Source organism: Anas acuta, chromosome 7 (assembly GCF_963932015.1).
Source record: "Anas acuta chromosome 7, bAnaAcu1.1, whole genome shotgun sequence".
Classification (NCBI taxonomy): Eukaryota; Metazoa; Chordata; class Aves; order Anseriformes; family Anatidae; genus Anas; species Anas acuta.
In genome coordinates, this window is record NC_088985.1 from 33959300 (window position 1) to 33977368 (window position 18069).

Sequence of the window (18069 nt, forward strand, 5' to 3'; positions counted from 1 at the left end):
GCAAAAAGCCCCCTGCTGTGGACACTGGAGGGCTCGGTGCTCCGTGTGGGCAAGCGCGCCCGTGGTCCCTGTCAGTAAAAATAAATAAATAAACAAACAAACAACCTGAAACCGCTCTTCCGGACACATAAAAAAAGCCCTAAAAGCGTGCCGGTGGTACAGAACTCGATAAAATGGGAAAATGTGGAGTACCGCAGCCCCGTTTCCTGAGTTGTGTGCTAGTAGTGTGTCGCGGAGGAAGGGAATATAAATTAAAGATTGGGTTCATGTAATTTTCAGTAAGGTCCTGGCTTCTGGAGTCGGGGAAAGTTTCTCTTGATGCTATGGTACAGATGTACCCAGTGAGTGTGGGTATCGTGTCTCCCAGTCCGCCTGGTGCTTTGGCTGAAGCAAATTAATTAGCTGTGTTAAATAGGAAGATGGGCTTGAACAGGCTTTACAAAGACAATATTACAAACACTGCTGGCATCTCTGCTTTTTTAAAAAATATATATAAAATTATTAAGCCATTCCTTTATGTGCATTACCACTGGAAAAAAATAATGGATTTGTTCTATTTTAATTTAAAATGAATTAATTAAAATTAATTAATACAAATGCTTTAGCTTGAATACTGTGTTGTGTACTATGTTGCCTCCTATTTGAGTTTCTAAATGTGCATGATACTTCTGAAGTGCATTGCAAATTCACCCAGCTTTAGAAGCATTTGTTTTCTGCTTTGGATGATGATGTGGCTGCATGATGCCTCAGAAGATTATTCTGATCCCAGAAAAGTGATGAGGCCCTCAAAATTACAGACTTTGGGTGAGGAAAATTATCTGTAATGCAGATGGGACTGGCTAAAATCCTTGTGTGATATATGTTTGTGGGATTTCCACATGTTCGTATGCACTGCATTTCTTATATTTTTAAATAAAGATAAAATAATGAAAAACAAAGAACAAGATGAAATTTCAAAGAGTAGATTTTACCGATCTGACGGTGGCCAGTATAATTATCCTAATTATTGTATCTATTAGTAGGAATGTTTTATGTGCCTCATTTCATATAATCTCCAACTTTATCTCAGGTATCTCAGCCTAAATCTTTTGGAATAAACCAGTTTGGTCCTGACACAATTTATCTGCCCGTTTCCAATCGGTATTTCGGAGTGTGCTGCTTTTTATTTGCATTAAGCTGCCTAACCAGTTTTCTCGCGAGCCTAATGGATGAAATTTTACTTCCCGTTTCCCTGGCAGAGGTGAGGTATCGGAGTGCTTTTTCGATTGTTTACCTTCAGAGCAGAGCGTTCTCGTTCTTCTAGTTCTCCCGTGCCGGGAAGCTGAGAGCCAAGTGCACCGTGCCTCCTCGCATACCATAGTGCTTTCTCCAGGAAATCTGGTCATGATAAAACAGAGCCTGTTTTTGTTCACCGTTGGACTAACATTAACAGGAAACTCATTTGGGATAAAAGGTACGCTTTTTGGTTTTGTTATGTGTTCAGACAGTTTCTCTAAGTCTTCTTGTAGTGCCTGGTTCTGACGGTAAATATGCACACCTCTCAAATCCAGTCACAGCTCTCCATGGGCTATAGGCTGTTAGCAGATCTCCTAACCAAGAAAACTTCAGTTTAGGAAGAAAAAAGAAAAAAGAAAAAAGAAAAAAAAGAAAAAAAAAAGCACTGTAGTTTGAAAATTATAGTTTAATTCTTTGTGTTTGTTTGTTTGTTTGTTTCCCCCCATGATGCAGTAGGTGTTTAAAATCATTATCTTCTATACAGGACACGGTTGTGACAATTGTAGCTGCTGTCACTGATGAATAGTGAAGAGTCTAGAAAAAGGTTTGGATCTTCAGTAATGTGCGGGAACTTACTTGAGTTTTATTTCCTCATTAACTCCTGTACGTTTATGATTTGGCTTCATATTTTAGACTTAGATTTAATGCCTGAAATATTTCTTAGAAGGTGATGTTCTTGTGACTGTACTAGTGCTTTCCTGCCTTCAGGTGTCAAAACTTTAACTCTTAGGACCACATTTCCACTGTTAGTTCCACATATACTTAACTCACGGAACAGATTTTACCATTTAGTTAATCGAGTTATTTCTGATGAAAATAAAAGTAAACACGGAGTGCCAAAGTTACTTGCAGACCTGTTTGTTAATAGCAACTTCCATGCTTTGATTGTAATGACAGTATTTAATGTTGATCATAGGCTGCCTGAACCCAGCTTTCAAAAATCCTGATGTTATCTGATAGGCAGAGATCATCATTACGCTGAGGAATCCTCCTCCTCGCTTTGAATGGGTGATTCATGAGTGCTCTGTGGCTTCTTTGCAGTTATGAAATTCTTTCACAGAAACCTGGGAAGCTGAGGTCAACTTTGTACTGCTATAAATGAGAAGAAATCTCTTTGTTTCCTTATAAAAGAACAATTTAAGAAGTAGGAAGCTACTTTGGTTGTTATAACCCATGTTATGTTATTGTTGACTCTGTAACCTGTTTAAAAACAATGGTTATGTCTCTGTTGACCAAAGTGAAATCAGACTGATGAGCAGACAAGGAAAAGGAAAGGAGAAAAAAAAAAGTCAGTAGAGATTGTTGTTTTCTGTAAAACCATTTAGCTGAAACCAGATACTCAGCAGATTTCTTATCTTTAACTTCCTTAGTTAGGAAGTTATCTCCAGAGTTATCAGAGTTATGGAGATAACTCTGATATAATGTAAAAGGTTCCAAACATTTTGCAAAGAATGCAGGAGAAACATGACTGCTGCTGAACAAACATCCATCAGCCATTTCTAGAGAGCCCTGCTATCTACTCACATATCAGCACATCGTTCCTGATAGCAGTGAGGTGATTTCACAAAACTCAGAGAAACTTAACGGATTGTGAGATGTCAAAATCTCTTGCACAGTTAATTTTAACTGGCCAGCTACCTCAAAAATCACTAGGAGGGGGACAGATGGGTGGACAGAGAAGACAGTTACTGAAACTTTCCGTGTTGCTTCAGGTTAAAAGTATAGGTCATGGAAGAAAGAGGAGTTTCAGAAATGATAGACAAACATAAAAAGTTAACAGTCTGGGTTAAAATATGTGAGAATTGTTTAAGTAACTTGATAGCTTCTCTTTATGTACTCTAGAAGAGTCCATCTTTAAGCAGAAGTTTCCATGAAAGTAAACTTTGGCCATGAAAGAAAATGTTGATTTCTGTGATTTTCTCAGCATAATCCAAGAACTCTGGCAGAGACAGAACCTACCAAACTGAGCGTGGACAGTTGGGTCCCATACTGCTGGAATTACTCTTTCTTCATCTATGACCTGAGCAGAATTGTTTTTCAGTGATCACCACTGTGCACAATATATTTATTAATCATCCTTTCTGGTTCCTTAGAAATTTCAAACTTTATTTTTAGGGGTATCTTCTGAAGAGATGTCCAGAGTTTCAACATTTGAAACAATTATTCCTCAACATCTGACAGGCAAAGAGAAACATCACACATTTTTTCATGAGGTTTGTTGTTCTGTCCATTTTTTTTCTTCTGATATTACTGTGTTTCACAATATTGTCCTATAATGCACACCCACACACACTGTGTATGTTATATATTGATTATTTTGTGAAGAAATGTGCTATTTCTTCAGATTCTTAAGTGTTTTCAAGTAGTTTTGAGTAAATTTGTTTCCACAAAGGAAACTCTAAGGTAAAGCCTTTCAAACTTCTAGTCCTGTTAACAGCCTTGTTAGAGAGAAGTAAGAACAAGGACAATATTTCTGTTTCCTCCAAGTGTGATTAGATGTTGAACTACTGTCTGTGCTGTATGTGTTCTTTTGCTCATCGTACCTTGTCTTCGAATAACCAGAAGATTTCAGCCATGTATTGGCTAAAGGGCAGATGCTCACCTTGTACAAGAGGTTCCATAAAGTCGTACAGGTAAATGAATGAGTTAAGAGAGAAAGGTCTGAGCCTTAATTCTTTGGTTCTAAGGTCATTTACCTTTGCACTGGATACAGAGTTTAATTACTGAAGTAACTGATAATAAAATGCCATGAGTCATCTTTGTGCAAAGTGATTAACAAAGGAAGAATTTGTGAGTCGTTCATCCGGCTACAGGTGATTTACATAAGGAGTGTCATAAAACTTTATGTGATAGTTTAGCAAAAAAATACATGGGCTGTGCCCTTCTTGGGAACCTGAATGTGGCCAACCTTCATCCAAGCTATGTCTACTTCCTCTTCACTAGTGTCTCTGGAGTATCTGTTTCTGAGCCTATAAAGCTATCATGGTTGCCTACGTTTAGGTATACTGATTCTTCTTATATTTTTTTTGTTGTTTTAATACCATAAGTTTTAGTTTTTCATTTTTCTATAGACTGCATATCTTTTACATTCCCTGTACAAGTCTCTAATGACAGATACACATAATTTCTTGTGTAGTATTTCTACTTTTTCATTATGTCTTCCATATGAAAATTCATAGCTTACTAGAATTTAAACTTTCCATAGGAAAGAATGTAGAGTGTGTTGCTGAAACTTTGTAATATACAGAGCATGAGGATTAGGAGTGCGTGTTCGGTGAATCTGGTAAATACTTCAAAGATGTATAGTAGTTGGATCTCTGTTATCAAAGAAAACATGGAACTGACACGCCCAAATAGAAAATAATATAGTTAAGTGATAACTTTTGTTCTGTTTTCAGGAGCATTCAGATGACAATCTTTCTTACTCAATTAAAACAAGAAATGGAACATACCTCCTAACACTGAAGAAAAATAAGTATGTGATAGTGTTCTGAGTAAGCTATCCATCTTGGAATTTTGTTGCATATAGACAAGTATTTTTAGATTGTAAAAATATTTTTAATATTTTTAAATTTTTATTCTTGTTCAGAAATTAGATTAATTTTATATTAGCACCACAACCAGTAAGTTTCAGAAAATCCTTATGGAAAATTCAACAGTAGCTCTTTACTGGCAGGGAGGGGAGGGTTGTTAGTGTTGTATTTGGAAAAAAATATCTGTTGTTGTTCCTCATTCCAGAATCAAAAATAATCCAGGCCCTCCTATGACATAGTCTGCTCAGGTCATAATCTATGGATGTTTTAGTTAAAATATTTCAAAATGACTTATTTTCCAAATAGTGCAGCTCATTTTTAAGATAGTTTGTTTCATGTCTGTGAATTTTAATAATAATGTAGCATGAGTATGCTGCTAACAATGTAATACTTACTAGGATTCCTGATTTATTTCTTGCTTTATAGACTCTTAAAAGAGCAGTAGTTTATTTTTGTTTCCAGAGACCTTGTTAGCAAAGATTTTATGCTATATACGTACAGAAAAAATGGGACACTGGAGGCAACACAATCAAAAATCAAGGTATTGTACATAATAAAATTTCCCTTTTGCATAAGAGTTTCCTCAAATCAGGAAAAACAACTTTTATGAACTGAAGGCCATATTAACAAATTGTTAGAGCTGAGGACAGCAACAAGAGTGTACATGCATCTAAATGTGTTTCCAAAGCAAACGTGAATGTACAAGACCATTCACTCCAAATTTTTTGTTTCTGTATCCTACAAGATTGAAAATTGTTTACATTTTTGGCATTGGAGGGGAAAATGCAAGTGATGCACATAAAGTGCATACACAGAAGAAAAATATACCTGCTAGGAAAGAGAGATTTTCAGGTTTTCATATTTGTGGCATTTATGTTTAACAATTCCCTGAGATATAAAACATCAGGTTCTGTGTTCTATGAGGGAGTGGCCTTGTCCTCATATGATTATACAGCATCACTTTTGTAAGGTGTGAAAGGAGACACCAGGTGATTATGCCAAGGCTAAATTTGAGCTACGCAAGTAGGTCACCTTTGCATAATATGCAATTAAAGGTACAATGGCAGCATCAAAGCTCTATAGTTTTGAGCAAGCCTTAAGAATGCTTTTACATTTAAGTTTCTACTTGCAACTACATATTGGCTTAGTGAGACTGCTTTGCGCATGGGAGAGCTTCTCAGATCAGCCTGTGAGAGGATTCTGTCTAAGAACACAATGAGCAATATAGATACAAAGATCTTGTTAAAAGATGGTGATGGGTTAAATGAAAAAGCTAGTTGTTTTCTAGAACCAAGGGAACAAATGCTATTGTAGTTACTCGCATCAAATAATATTTTACTCCAAGAACTTTGGGATTATTTTAGAATAGGGAATGCTTTAAATATGCAAAAGCCAGCTTTAATGTCATGCAAATAATAGGGTTGGTAACAAAATAAGTTTGTATTTGAATGCAGCTGGCCTATTTTGTTATTAATTATGTGTTTTTGTTGCATTTCAGGCACACTGTTATTATCATGGCACTGTTGAAGGAATGGCTGACTCAATGCTTGCTCTCAGCACATGCGATGGCCTGAGGTATTACTTCTTGCTTTTTACTTCAAGATAATTAATTGTGCAGTATCACCAATTTAAAAACAAACAAAAAACTGTTGATATTCATTATACACCTGGAAAGGAAACACAATCCTATCTTGCAAATGTGTTTTTACATTTTGCCTCTTGATGAAGCTGAAACTCTATAGAGGTTTTATACTTTCCCTCCCCTGTGACAGATACTGTTGATAGGCTGCATTTAGAATTTAGCTTTCAGAATAATAAAAGTGTTTCAAATACAATAAAATTACATTTATCTGAGAAACACGAAGGTGGCAGATTAATGCATAATAGTTTTAGGTATTCTCCTGACAGTATCGGTCTATACAAGCTGGCAAAATGAGATGGCATGCACAGCAGATCAGGCAGATACTCAGAATGTGCCTGGAGCATGTCAGTGCTTTCTGCCTTCAATGAGTTTGGCTCATCACCTGGATTTAGATACACTTGTCAGTCCTAGCAGCCTTGTTCAGCTTGGTATCTTTTTGACAAGCAGGAAGAGGCAATGGAACAAAGTTCACCTACATATCTTTCATGTGTATAGTATCAAAGCGAGATGCCACTCACAATAAATAAAGATATTCCATGGCATTCCTTTAAATGAAGAATAAAATTATCAAACTACTGGTATTTCAGGTAGTACTGGATTTCACTAAGCAGAACAGAGATGTCATTTTGGCTGTTCTACAAATTTATGCAAACTCAAATAATCATTTATGTCAAAATAGTGGTTCGAAGAGTTACAGTTTTTAAGTATTCATCTGTTGTTCATTCACCTAGTCATATCCATGAGGGAAAAATAATTTTCCATTCTTTTGTGATTGGTAGAGGAATTATCTACATTGATGGCAAATGGTATGGAATAGAGCCACTCAACTCATCCAGCACATTTGAACACATGTTTTACCGGTTAGAAGATATGGAGCATATCCCTTTCCGATGTGGTATGCAGAACGACAGCCTGCATCATGAGATGAAGATGTTTGTGAAGCAGTCTGTGAAATATGCGTTTTCATCAAACAGTACCTCGAGTGGGGAAAAACTTTTGAGGGTAAATGCATTTCTGTTTCTCTCCTGTGGGCTACAGTCCAAGCAATCTCCTCAGTCTGTTCCAGATGTCAGTGGTGTCAGGAGCTCTTGCTTTAGCATGGTGCTTTTGGGTTAGCAGGCCACCTTGTTGCTCTCATTTTCATGGATCCCAAGTTGGTAAGAGTAGAGTTAAGGAAATCCTGAAACAGAAGGATATCACAATGCCAATTTAACATAGCTTGAAGCAGTCATTTAGCAGAAAAGCAGAGCTCAAACCAAGACCGTTGTGGGTGTGTGAAAGCTGCCATTCAGCTCATGCATCTTGGTGTCTGACCAAAAGCAGGTTACTTGTACACAGATATTGATCTGGAAATCTAAAGCAAATTGGCATTTGAGGACACATTATAAGATGTATCATTACTTTATAAAAGCATTAAATGAAAATCATGAGAAAAATAATTTTAAATGCCTTGAATTCATTACTCATAATGTTAACTTATTGTGCTTTTTAATTTGCAGAAGAAGCGAGCTGTCCTGCCACAGGAAAGCTATGTGGAATTATTTATGGTTGTGGATAATAACAGGGTAATGACTTCATCCAATGCTAAATACTTTTTGTTAGATTATTTTTTTTTTCTCTGACTTTTGCATATGGCATCTTACAGTTTTTGCTGAAGAATTCGGATCCTGCTGTGGTGCAAAAGGAAACGGTTGAGCTGATTAATTATGTTGATGGGGTAGGTCAGTTCAGTCACCTATACTTGGTAGTTTCTACTTTACTGTAGTTTTCCAAAGTAAGGTAGTAAAGTAAATCTGTACAGTTATGTTCTGAAATTGTATTTGGAAGTTATACAGCATTTTGTAACATTTGAGACATGTCATGAATCTATGCACAAGTCTTGTAGAGTTGCAGCCCAGATGTTTTTAAACATCTGTGTGCTCCCTGACTTTGGCTCAGTAGCAGTAAAAATCTTTCATAATTCAGTTGAACTGGATTGATGGACAGTATTTATTTATTTATTTATTTATTTATTTATTTATTTATTTATTTATTTATTTTTCTTCAGATGTATAGAGCATTAAACATCCAAATTGTTCTTGTTGGATTAGAGATATGGACAGTTACAAACCCCATATCTGTAATGGATGGTTCAGCTGGAGACGTACTGGGTAGATTCGTTTCTTGGAGACAGAAAGATCTTCTAAAACGATCAAGAAATGATGTTAGTCATCTCATAATGTAAGTTTTCATTTGGAGGAAATGCCACTCCTGCAGCACTGCTGGTGTTGCTAATGATTTTGGTTTTGTGCATGAATGAAAATATAATGAGTAAAATTCACTCAACTTCCAAACTGTTTTGACCTGAAAAACAGATGAAGAAACTATAATGAATTCTTCATAGTTAATCAACTCAAAAGCACTGACACAGCAGGCTTAGGTGATTGATCATTGTTTTCAATCTATGTTATTGCCATGTTCACTATTAATTACAGTGAAACCATGATAAGGTGACAACTTTCTTCTTGACTTCAGTAAGACCAAATTTTGCTTTGCAGTATTTGTTTCAGACTTATCAGTGTCTTTTAGTAGTGATCACAAACTTTCAGGCCCTCTTTCAAAAGTACTTTCAAACTGTGTTTGTTGCAGAGGGAGAGGCTCTTACGGTGGATCCATTGGAATGGCTTTTGTAGGTACCGTCTGCTCACATGTCCAGGGAGGGTCAATCAGCACTGTAAGTACGTAATGTTGTGCTTAGTGGAAGAAACTAGCACAGGAGCTGCTCTTGTAGATATGCTGCTAGTGAAGGCATTGAAGGCATTGTGCATTTACACAACGCAGAGTTCCATTTATTGCTAGACATTGATTCCACAGAGGCACACCTTCAGAACACGCTAACAGATAATGTGCACTTTGTGAACTCACCCAGGTGTTGAAGACTGGGCTTGGAGTGGACTGGTTTTATCCATAGGGTTTCTTATGTAAAGATTTGTGCGTATTTTTATGCTTATATACAAATACGTATATTTCCCAATTTCTGTCTTCTTCGTGTTACAATCCACTTGTCTGATTTAGTCCTGAAATCATTTTTTAATCACATTTATGTAATTCATCTAGTTCAAGGTTGTATAAGAAAAGTCCATCCTCATAACGTTAAGGTTCATAAGCACAGTATTTTGGGGATAGGAATGCAACTACAACACATGTGCATTGTTACGCTCTTTGTATGGATAGATGCTGAACATAATGCACATATTTTCAAGTGTCCAGAATACTCCTCGAGACTGTAAATGGGGAAAATAATAATAATAATAATAAATAAATGGCAAAACTAGCCAGAAAATTGTTTTTCTCCTTTACCTTTGGGGGTAGATCCAGTATTTCCTGAGGTTCCTTTCCTTATCATAGGAATGCCGTAACATAATGGACAATCTTAGAAGCAGATTCTGTTCTTTAATAGTATGTTTGTCTTTGAACACCCCACTAAAATCAATATCACAACTGATTAACTGTGCTACTATTCAGAGTATGATCCTAGAAAGAGTGGCAGAACTTGGCCCTACCTGAAAATACCCAACTTATCTGTTCTTGCTGCTTTTGTTCTGCAATAAAATTTGATATTGTCTTCATGGCCTCTAAGAAACTTGTGGCCTGGATAACTCAGTAGGTAGAAACATAGTAAGTTCTTTAGATTCATAAATTTAACACAGATTCTCTTCATTAGTTGGATCATAGCAATTTGTTACGTCATGCTACAGTAGTTGCACATGAATTGGGTCATAACCTTGGAATGAAACATGATGATGAAAGGTGTCCTGCATCCTACATTATGTACAGCACAGATAAGTAAGATTTCCACTTATTTTAATAAACTTTTTTTTTTTTTAATTTAATCTGCAGTGGCTAGATAAGCTGAGAAACTTCCATGAATCCTAAAGAACTTTTGTGAATGGAAAGTTAATGGAAAGTTTAATGACGGAGATGAATTCTTTGACTTAAGAATTTATAATTTCAAATTAGTTAAAACACTACCCGTTTTCTGACCTAGTCATTCTTTGTTTGTAGCATTCATTAAAACTTACTTGGATTTTGTTAATTGCTCATTTTAATGATAGCATATTGCTGTTGTTTTTTTTTACCCTGCTGAGAATCCTCTATGTATATTCACCATGTTTGTGCAAACATGCCCCTTTTGCATAGATTCTCTTAAATGTTAGTTTAAACAAAATGTCTCATCCTATATTTGTTTCAGTTTATTTGTTCTTTGGCTCAGCTTTATCTAATAATAATCATAAAATTATTTATCTATTCACGCTTATATTAATAAATCAGCATAACTGAACACTGGACCAAACTACTATGAGAAGATGCATTCCTGAGTTTTTTGGGAATCTCAGTTAAGGTGAATGTCCTGGAAATTGTATTTTATTCAGACATTTTTGGACTCAGAACAGCAAAGGAATTTCGAAGGCCTGTTTTATAGAGAACATCAGAATATCTAATCTGATGGTCTCTTGCTTCTGAAAGTATTTGCAGTTATGTTATATGTATTATATTTTTATTTCCAGAAGTACTGTGCTCCAATACAAAATAAAGAGGAAATATCTCAAGATCTCCTAACATTCTGAAATGTGGTATTTATTATAGATTGACAATATTTTAATGGTTTGAGTTGAATTGTCCTTTTGCAAGCAAAATGTTTGTAATAAAAAATAATATTATGCTTTCCAGGGGATCCAGGAATTTCAGCACCTGCAGCGCTGATGATTTTGAGAACTTTATTCTAAATGGAGGAGGAAACTGCCTTAGAAACCCCCCCAAAACAAGCAATGTTTACAAAGAACCTGTCTGTGGTAATAATGTGGTTGATAACAATGAAGAATGTGACTGTGGTAAACCACAGGTAAAGAAATTCAGCTGGATACTTGTGTATTATACTTGTTGTATTATACTGTCCTTTTGTTGCACCTGATTTGAATTAGTATCTGAGGAGTTTTCCATATAAGTTTACATTTTTGCAAGCTGTATAAAGATAAATTCTAGAAAAAGCCTAAAATCATACTTTAATTTAGATATGAACTCAGTTAAGGGTTACTGGACTTCACAGAACTTTGAGTCAAATGCCTAAGAAAGAAATTTCAGTGCACAACATGTGGAAATGCCATCATTTTTTGTGTTGACATTAGCAACATAGAGACTTCTGTTATGCAAATGAGACTACTAGTCTGTATAGCACTTACAGGTTTCCTAACTGTAACTCTTAAACTTATCCCACAACAACATTGCTGTTGTTGGTCATATTTACATTGTGACAATGCCCCTCAAAGAATGGGATATATTTACTCCTTCTTTGGAAAATAAAGGTCTCTCTCTCTACACTTAGCTTAAATTAGGCTATAGTGAGGTGGGGATCAGTCTCTTCTCCCAAGCAACAATTGACAGGACAAAAGGAAATGGCCTCAAGTTGTGCCAGGGGAGGTTTAGATTGGATATTGGGAAAAATTTATTCACTGAGTGTAAACATATCCTATATTCCTGAGCCACAACCTGTCAAAATATATGTTTTTTTATGATGTCTTGTTGTAAAAAAAATGCAGCTAAACTGTATGCTGCTTTATGTTGGAGAATATCAACCTCAGAATATGAAAGAGAGTATGAAAGTATTTAATGCTTGGTTCGTCCATGCACTTGGTTTGACCATGTACTCTCCTTGCTATACAGCGAAGTAAAAACATTGTGTCCCCTTGTTCATGTCTGTTCTTCAGGAATGTACTAACCCTTGCTGTGATGCTGCAACCTGCAAACTCACATCTGGATCACAATGTGCTCAAGGACTGTGCTGCAAAAATTGCAAGGTAGGCTATATTTTATTAAGCTAAATTGATGCTAATTATTAGGTTGGATTTTGGGGGTTGGGGTGGTGGTGGTAGTGTTAAAAAGGTTATCAGGAAATTCCCATCTGTCATTGGTTCATGACTGAATTTCTGCTGTTGCAAAATACCGAGGTGGCATTCTTCTCTGGTTCTAGTTTAAAGTGGCAGGAACAGAATGCAGATCGAAGATGGACTTCTGTGATCTACCTGAATACTGCAATGGAAGCTATGCCTACTGTCCAGATGATGTTTATATCATGAATGGTTACCCATGCAACGACATGAAAGCATATTGCTACTATGGAGTATGCCAAAGTTTTGATTCACAATGTGAAGCTATATATGGAAAAGGTACATTTATAATTGAACATAAAAGGCTTGTAGTCTTCTACAAGACATTTCATAGTTTTTGTTTTCTTGCTCATATTTTTAAGACAGTGTGGTGGCTTACTAAGATTCACTATTTTTCACACAGGGGCACGAAAAGCACCTAATCTATGCTTTGAAAAAGCCAATATTAAAGGGGATAGGTTTGGAAACTGTGGAATGAAAGGTGGAGTGTACAAGAAATGTTCTGTTCAGTAAGTCAATAGCAAGTAAAACCCTCCCCTAAAACATCCAATGTAAAATTCTACTCTGAGATCTCATGTTCTACAAGTTCACAACAGAAAGTATCTGCTATAAACTTGTAAAACATGAGCTTTAAGAGAAGAATATTTGCTTGAAATGCAAGCTAAGTTTGACTGGATGGTGTATTGCACTGACATTGTGTTGTGTTTTTTGTGTTTTGTTTTTTTTTTTTCCTGTTCATCTTGTCTCTGAGTATCATCTGTTCACTGCAGGCATAGTCTGTGTGGCAAGGTCCAGTGCACTTCTGTTAGTCTTCAAAATCTTCCTGCTTGGAGTGTTGTCAATAATGCGTCTGGGGTTTTATGCTGGTCTTCTGATTTTGACTTAGGGTCAGATATCCCTGATCCTGCTCAAGTTCATGATGGAACAGCCTGTGGAGAAAAGAAGGTAAGACGAATCACAGCAGCATTGCTTGGTGTATTCCACCAAGTGGAAAGTTCTTAACTTTCAAAAGCATTAAATTGTTCTCTTATTTATATGCTATAATATAATTAAAAATATGCTTGTTCAGATATACACACACAATTAATTAACTCTTTAAAAAAATGTGATGCTACAAATCAGTGAGCTACAGTATGAGATACTGAAATTATTTCCATCAAGCTGCATCCATAGATTTAGAAATCTTTGAGACAAATGGAGCTATAAAATTGTGAAGTACTGGGAGTTCTATCAACCCTTTTCCCTGACATTTAAGTAAGAACTGTAGACTTGTAAACATATATTTTTGTATAGTATATTTATAAAATGGATGGGGTTTTTGGAAGTCTTGTGTGTAAAAGACACTAAATATTTTTTTCCAGGCCTGTTTAGATTTTGAGTGTGTTGATGCAAGTTTTCTGGGCTACAGCTGCGATGTAAAGCAAAAGTGTAACAATAATGGGGTGAGTAGATGGTGTTTTCATGCCCTATTTCTTGAAGACAGAGATAGGTGCAAAATCCCTCCATAAAAGCAATAACCTGACAGATGGCTTTGTTTTATTCTGATCTGAATGAAAAGTTAAATCCTTTTTTTTTTTTTTTAATCTGCAATTCATATTTCCAGTATACTGTAAACATCTTAGCACTAACACTGAAAGACATTTCTTCTAAATTTCCCTAGGGAACCTTTGAATATTACTGAACTGTCAAACTTTAAAAGGAAAGTATTCCTTTTAAAGGAACAGACTAGGGATCCGTGATTTACATATTTCTCTGAAAAATCAAAAAGGAACCCAGAGGTTTTAAAACTAAAAAGTTCTTCTTTGGACGGTACCCTAGTGTAGGCAAATAACAACAACATCAAGAAGAGATTAACTTCTACAGAGAATAGACTATTGTTATCAGTATTACTCCGTGTTTTGGGATTGGAGGGAGAGAGGTTATACTTAATACGTTTCTATGGAATACTACAGAATATTCTTATTTCCACATGCAATTCTTAATGTGTAACTCCAAATATATATTGGAGGTTGAAAGTAGATCAAATAGATGTTCCTTTGACTAATCCCTTTCGTATGACCTCTAGGTGTGTAACAACAATGGGAACTGCCATTGCCATTCAGGGTGGGCACCTCCCTTCTGTAACCAGCCGGGCTATGGTGGCAGTGTTGACAGTGGTCCAGCTCACATAGGTAGGACACTGAAACTGTCTTTCATTCTGCCTCCAGTGTCTGATTAAAATGATCTATTAATACAGAGTGTTTTTCAGTCTCTTTTCAAAAGCTTTTTTGCTATTGCATGGGCCATTTAATCATGGAATGACTTGAGAATGAACATTATTATTTGATGTGTAGGTCTGCAGGCATCGAGAAAGCTGGTCCAAGGAAGAAGTTGATCTCTCTTTTGTCTGCGATAAAAAACATTAATTGCTTAGAATTACTACTACATTTTTAGATAGTTGGATATTATTTAGTTAGGTACTATACACCAGATAAAATGGGTGTAATATAGCAGGACTACAGCTTGAGAATGAAACTAGCAGCCTTTATGTATGGAAAAGGTCTCACTGTAATGGGAAGGATTAAGGTGATGCATGCAGCAACTAGCAGTTCACTCACCTAAGAGCCATGAAATTTTGCGAAGGGAAAATGGAGTAGATTTTTCTGGCCTTTACACTGAAAGACCATGCAAAATGTTCTGTTTGTTGACTAAAAGGAAAAAGGTTGTATGTCATACAATGTGGGGTGGGTAAAGCAGGAAGAAGTACTTGTGCTTACATATGTCCAAATCCTAATTACTAAATTTGATTTATAATAATTTGAAGATTGTAGTTTTTACAACAGAAAAGAGTTTTTAATGGGAAAACACTTTAATATGAGGTTAAGCAAGGTGAGTATCTTACATGATTGAATTGTTTTTCTCTAGATACATCACTTCGGGATGGCCTGCTTATATTTTTCTTCCTTGTGCTGCCAATATTGATTGTGACTGTAATAGCAGTAATTAAGCGCGATGCAATAAAAAGGAAGTTTTGCAGGAAAAGTAGAAGACAACACAGGTATTGCACTTATTACAAATGTGTATCTCAACACTTGGAAGCATGCTTCAAATAACTTCAGCAGGATACAGACCTTATACAAAGAATCAGAACCCCCCAAAAAGAAAAAGACTACCCTGCTTATAGTAAATGTGGGTAGTTTAATGCTTAGGTTGTCAGTTCTTAAGCATTTTTTCACAATATTCACTGCACTTTCCTGATCGGTACTTATAATTGTATTGCATGGACACAGTGGTACAGAACATTGAAATTAGTTGCCAAAGCCAGGAATGGGTGGAGTCAAAACCAGAATCGAGACCTTTGAGCCCAGTCCCTTGATAAGCACTCAACTTAATGATGTCAAGTCAAATGGGGATTTTCCTGACAATGTGGTTTTCATTTCAGGGATAACAATGTGCAGCAACCAAAGCAAAATAATGGACCAGCTCATAGTACAGGAAATAATCAGGTAAGAGAGACGCAAACGTGCATTACTTCATGCTGGGTAATCCAAATTATACAGTGCCTTTTCTCTAATGTAGTTGCTGATGACTTTGTGGGTTTTGATACGCTAAACCCATCCGAATTTCCAAGTATTTAAATTGGACAAGACTTGTGTTTGGGTAGGTATGGACCTTATTGCCTGCATTGCTTATTGCTCAGCAGAGCAGCCAAGATAGAACTATGAATTCTGCAGCCAAGTACCAGAGAAGCTGTTTAGCCAGGCTGTGGATCTAGTTCTGGTAAAAGAAAATAAAAACTATCAAAACACAATATGCAAGAGTATGAAATGTCACAGGAAATGGAAATAACCTCTGAAATACCATTAGCTTTATACTGAATAATGAGCCACACTTTGAAACGTGTTCTCTGTTAACCTGATTTTCTGCAATATCTTTTCTAGTCGGCCACATCAAATCCTGATTTTTTTACCATATCACATTTTCCCGGTTCAAGGTTTGTAGAATTTAAACTCTTCTTTATTTCTTGTTTGCACTGCTGTATCAATGTAAGTGAAATGCCTAATGGCTCATGTCCTGCTCTGGGGCATTTTTCATGCAGCATCGTATCAGATGAAATAGATTAAACGCTTAAAGGAGAAGTGCAGCTTTACTACTTCCATAGAAACCAGCATAATGGGACATGTAAATGCTACCAGAGTATTTTGTGTGTGTCTGTGTGCGAAATACATGTATAAATGCTATAAATTGATTAAAAATCATGAAGTACCAGTTTACAAATATCAGGTGTCTCAAGTCATGAAATATTTCACTAAATGTGCTTTCCACACTTCAGGCAGCCAGTACAAACACGGATTCCTCCAGTTCCTTCAGGACCTCAGCGACCTGTGGTCCCACCTAAACCAGTTGTCTGAGAAGTTTCTAGGGAATCCTCACCAGTTCTGACCAGAATATGATCTGAAACAGATTAAAGGTTGGAATTCCCCAGTCCTCACCTTGCACCTTATGAAAAAAACAAAAGACAATGAACACAGAAAAAGAGACCCTGAACGCAGATTTTCTAACTCCCCATTATTTTGCTAAGAGCTGCTGGCTATATTTGTACCTCACCTCTTTTTTATTTTCTTTTTTTTTTTTTCTTCCAAATCAAAAGCCTAATGTTCAACATTTGTTAGTTTAAATCTATAACAGCACTGGAGAACAGGACTCCTCTGAAGTGTTGCCTTACCTGCAGGCCAAAAAGAGAAGCGGATGTTTAACAGACATAATTTATTCACCTTTATTTACATGCTGACGTGAAAGTCAGAGCATAGGCTGTCCTCTGGGGAAGCCTACAACCTGTCTACCTCCCAGCCATCCTCCAGGCTGTATGCTGTGCCTGCTGAGCACCCCATGTGCAGGGCCTGGAGCCCATTCTGTGCCTTGCTTCGAGCCCTTCCTGCTCTGTCGCTGTATCCACGCTGGGATCCAGAGCCACCTCTCCTGGAAAAGAAGCTGCTACAAGGAGGAGAAAACGTCACTGGGAATAACAAAGTTATGGATACAGACTGGTCTCCTTTATGAGGAGAGGGTAAAGCACGTGCTGTGTTTGCATGTAGTCTCTAGGAGTACGAACAAGCAGTGAATAAATTACGGAATCATCTTGCACAAGTGTTTCTAGTCCTTAAACCGGTCATTTTGCAGGGGAAATGGTCAAAAGGACCCCAAATCCACTGTGGGAAAAAATCTGCATTGGCAAGGCACATCTTCCAGGGAAGGGAGATTTCTTTCTTAAGAGAGAGAGGCTGTGGGGTGTCCTTCTTTGGAGATATTCAGAACCTGCCTGGATGTGATCCTGTGTAACGTGAGGTGACCCTGGGTGATCCTGGGTGACCCTGCTTGAGCAGGGGGTTAGACCAGAGCATCCCTGGAGATCCCTGCAATTCTGTGGCAATTCTGTGATTCCCGAGAGAAACATCCCAATCGTTTCGGTGCCACATCAACAGAATTCAACACCAATCACCAGTGTTTAATATGTGGTTAATATGACGGATTTATGACCACGAAAAGTTAAAACCTGTCCCCTCAGCCAGCAGCGGCGCCACCCGCCGTGCGGCGGCGCTCCTAAAACCCTCATTTCTCCTCATATTTCCTTCCCTGGTCCTCCGAGCCGCCAGAGGACGCCGGTAGGGCCGGGAACACCCCTTTTAATCCTACTCCTGCTCCCGGCTCGGGGCAC

At 37.0% G+C, this 18069-nt stretch overlaps 1 protein-coding gene across 3 annotated transcripts; it reads left to right on the top strand.

Annotated features, from left to right (window-relative positions):
* The first annotated feature begins 1126 nt into the window (after window positions 1-1126).
* LOC137859701 (disintegrin and metalloproteinase domain-containing protein 9-like) lies at window positions 1127-16824 on the top strand. 3 transcript variants are annotated; one of them, XM_068689064.1, is made up of 22 exons: window positions 1127-1453; window positions 3391-3488; window positions 4677-4750; window positions 5271-5349; window positions 6307-6383; window positions 7230-7452; window positions 7950-8015; window positions 8096-8167; window positions 8498-8670; window positions 9079-9163; window positions 10154-10275; window positions 11161-11332; window positions 12195-12284; window positions 12458-12653; window positions 12778-12883; window positions 13145-13319; window positions 13736-13816; window positions 14440-14545; window positions 15279-15411; window positions 15796-15859; window positions 16295-16347; window positions 16687-16824. In XM_068689064.1, exons 1-22 carry the CDS (start codon window positions 1384-1386, stop codon window positions 16763-16765), a joined length of 2394 nt encoding a protein of 797 aa, XP_068545165.1. In that variant the 5' UTR covers window positions 1127-1383; the 3' UTR covers window positions 16766-16824. The 3 variants fall into 3 exon arrangements, with proteins under 3 accessions (XP_068545165.1, XP_068545164.1, XP_068545166.1); XM_068689063.1 differs by having other exon boundaries at window positions 1137-1453; window positions 4674-4750; XM_068689065.1 differs by lacking the exons at window positions 1127-1453; window positions 3391-3488 and having other exon boundaries at window positions 4672-4750; window positions 5235-5349.
* The last annotated feature ends 1245 nt before the right edge of the window (window positions 16825-18069 follow it).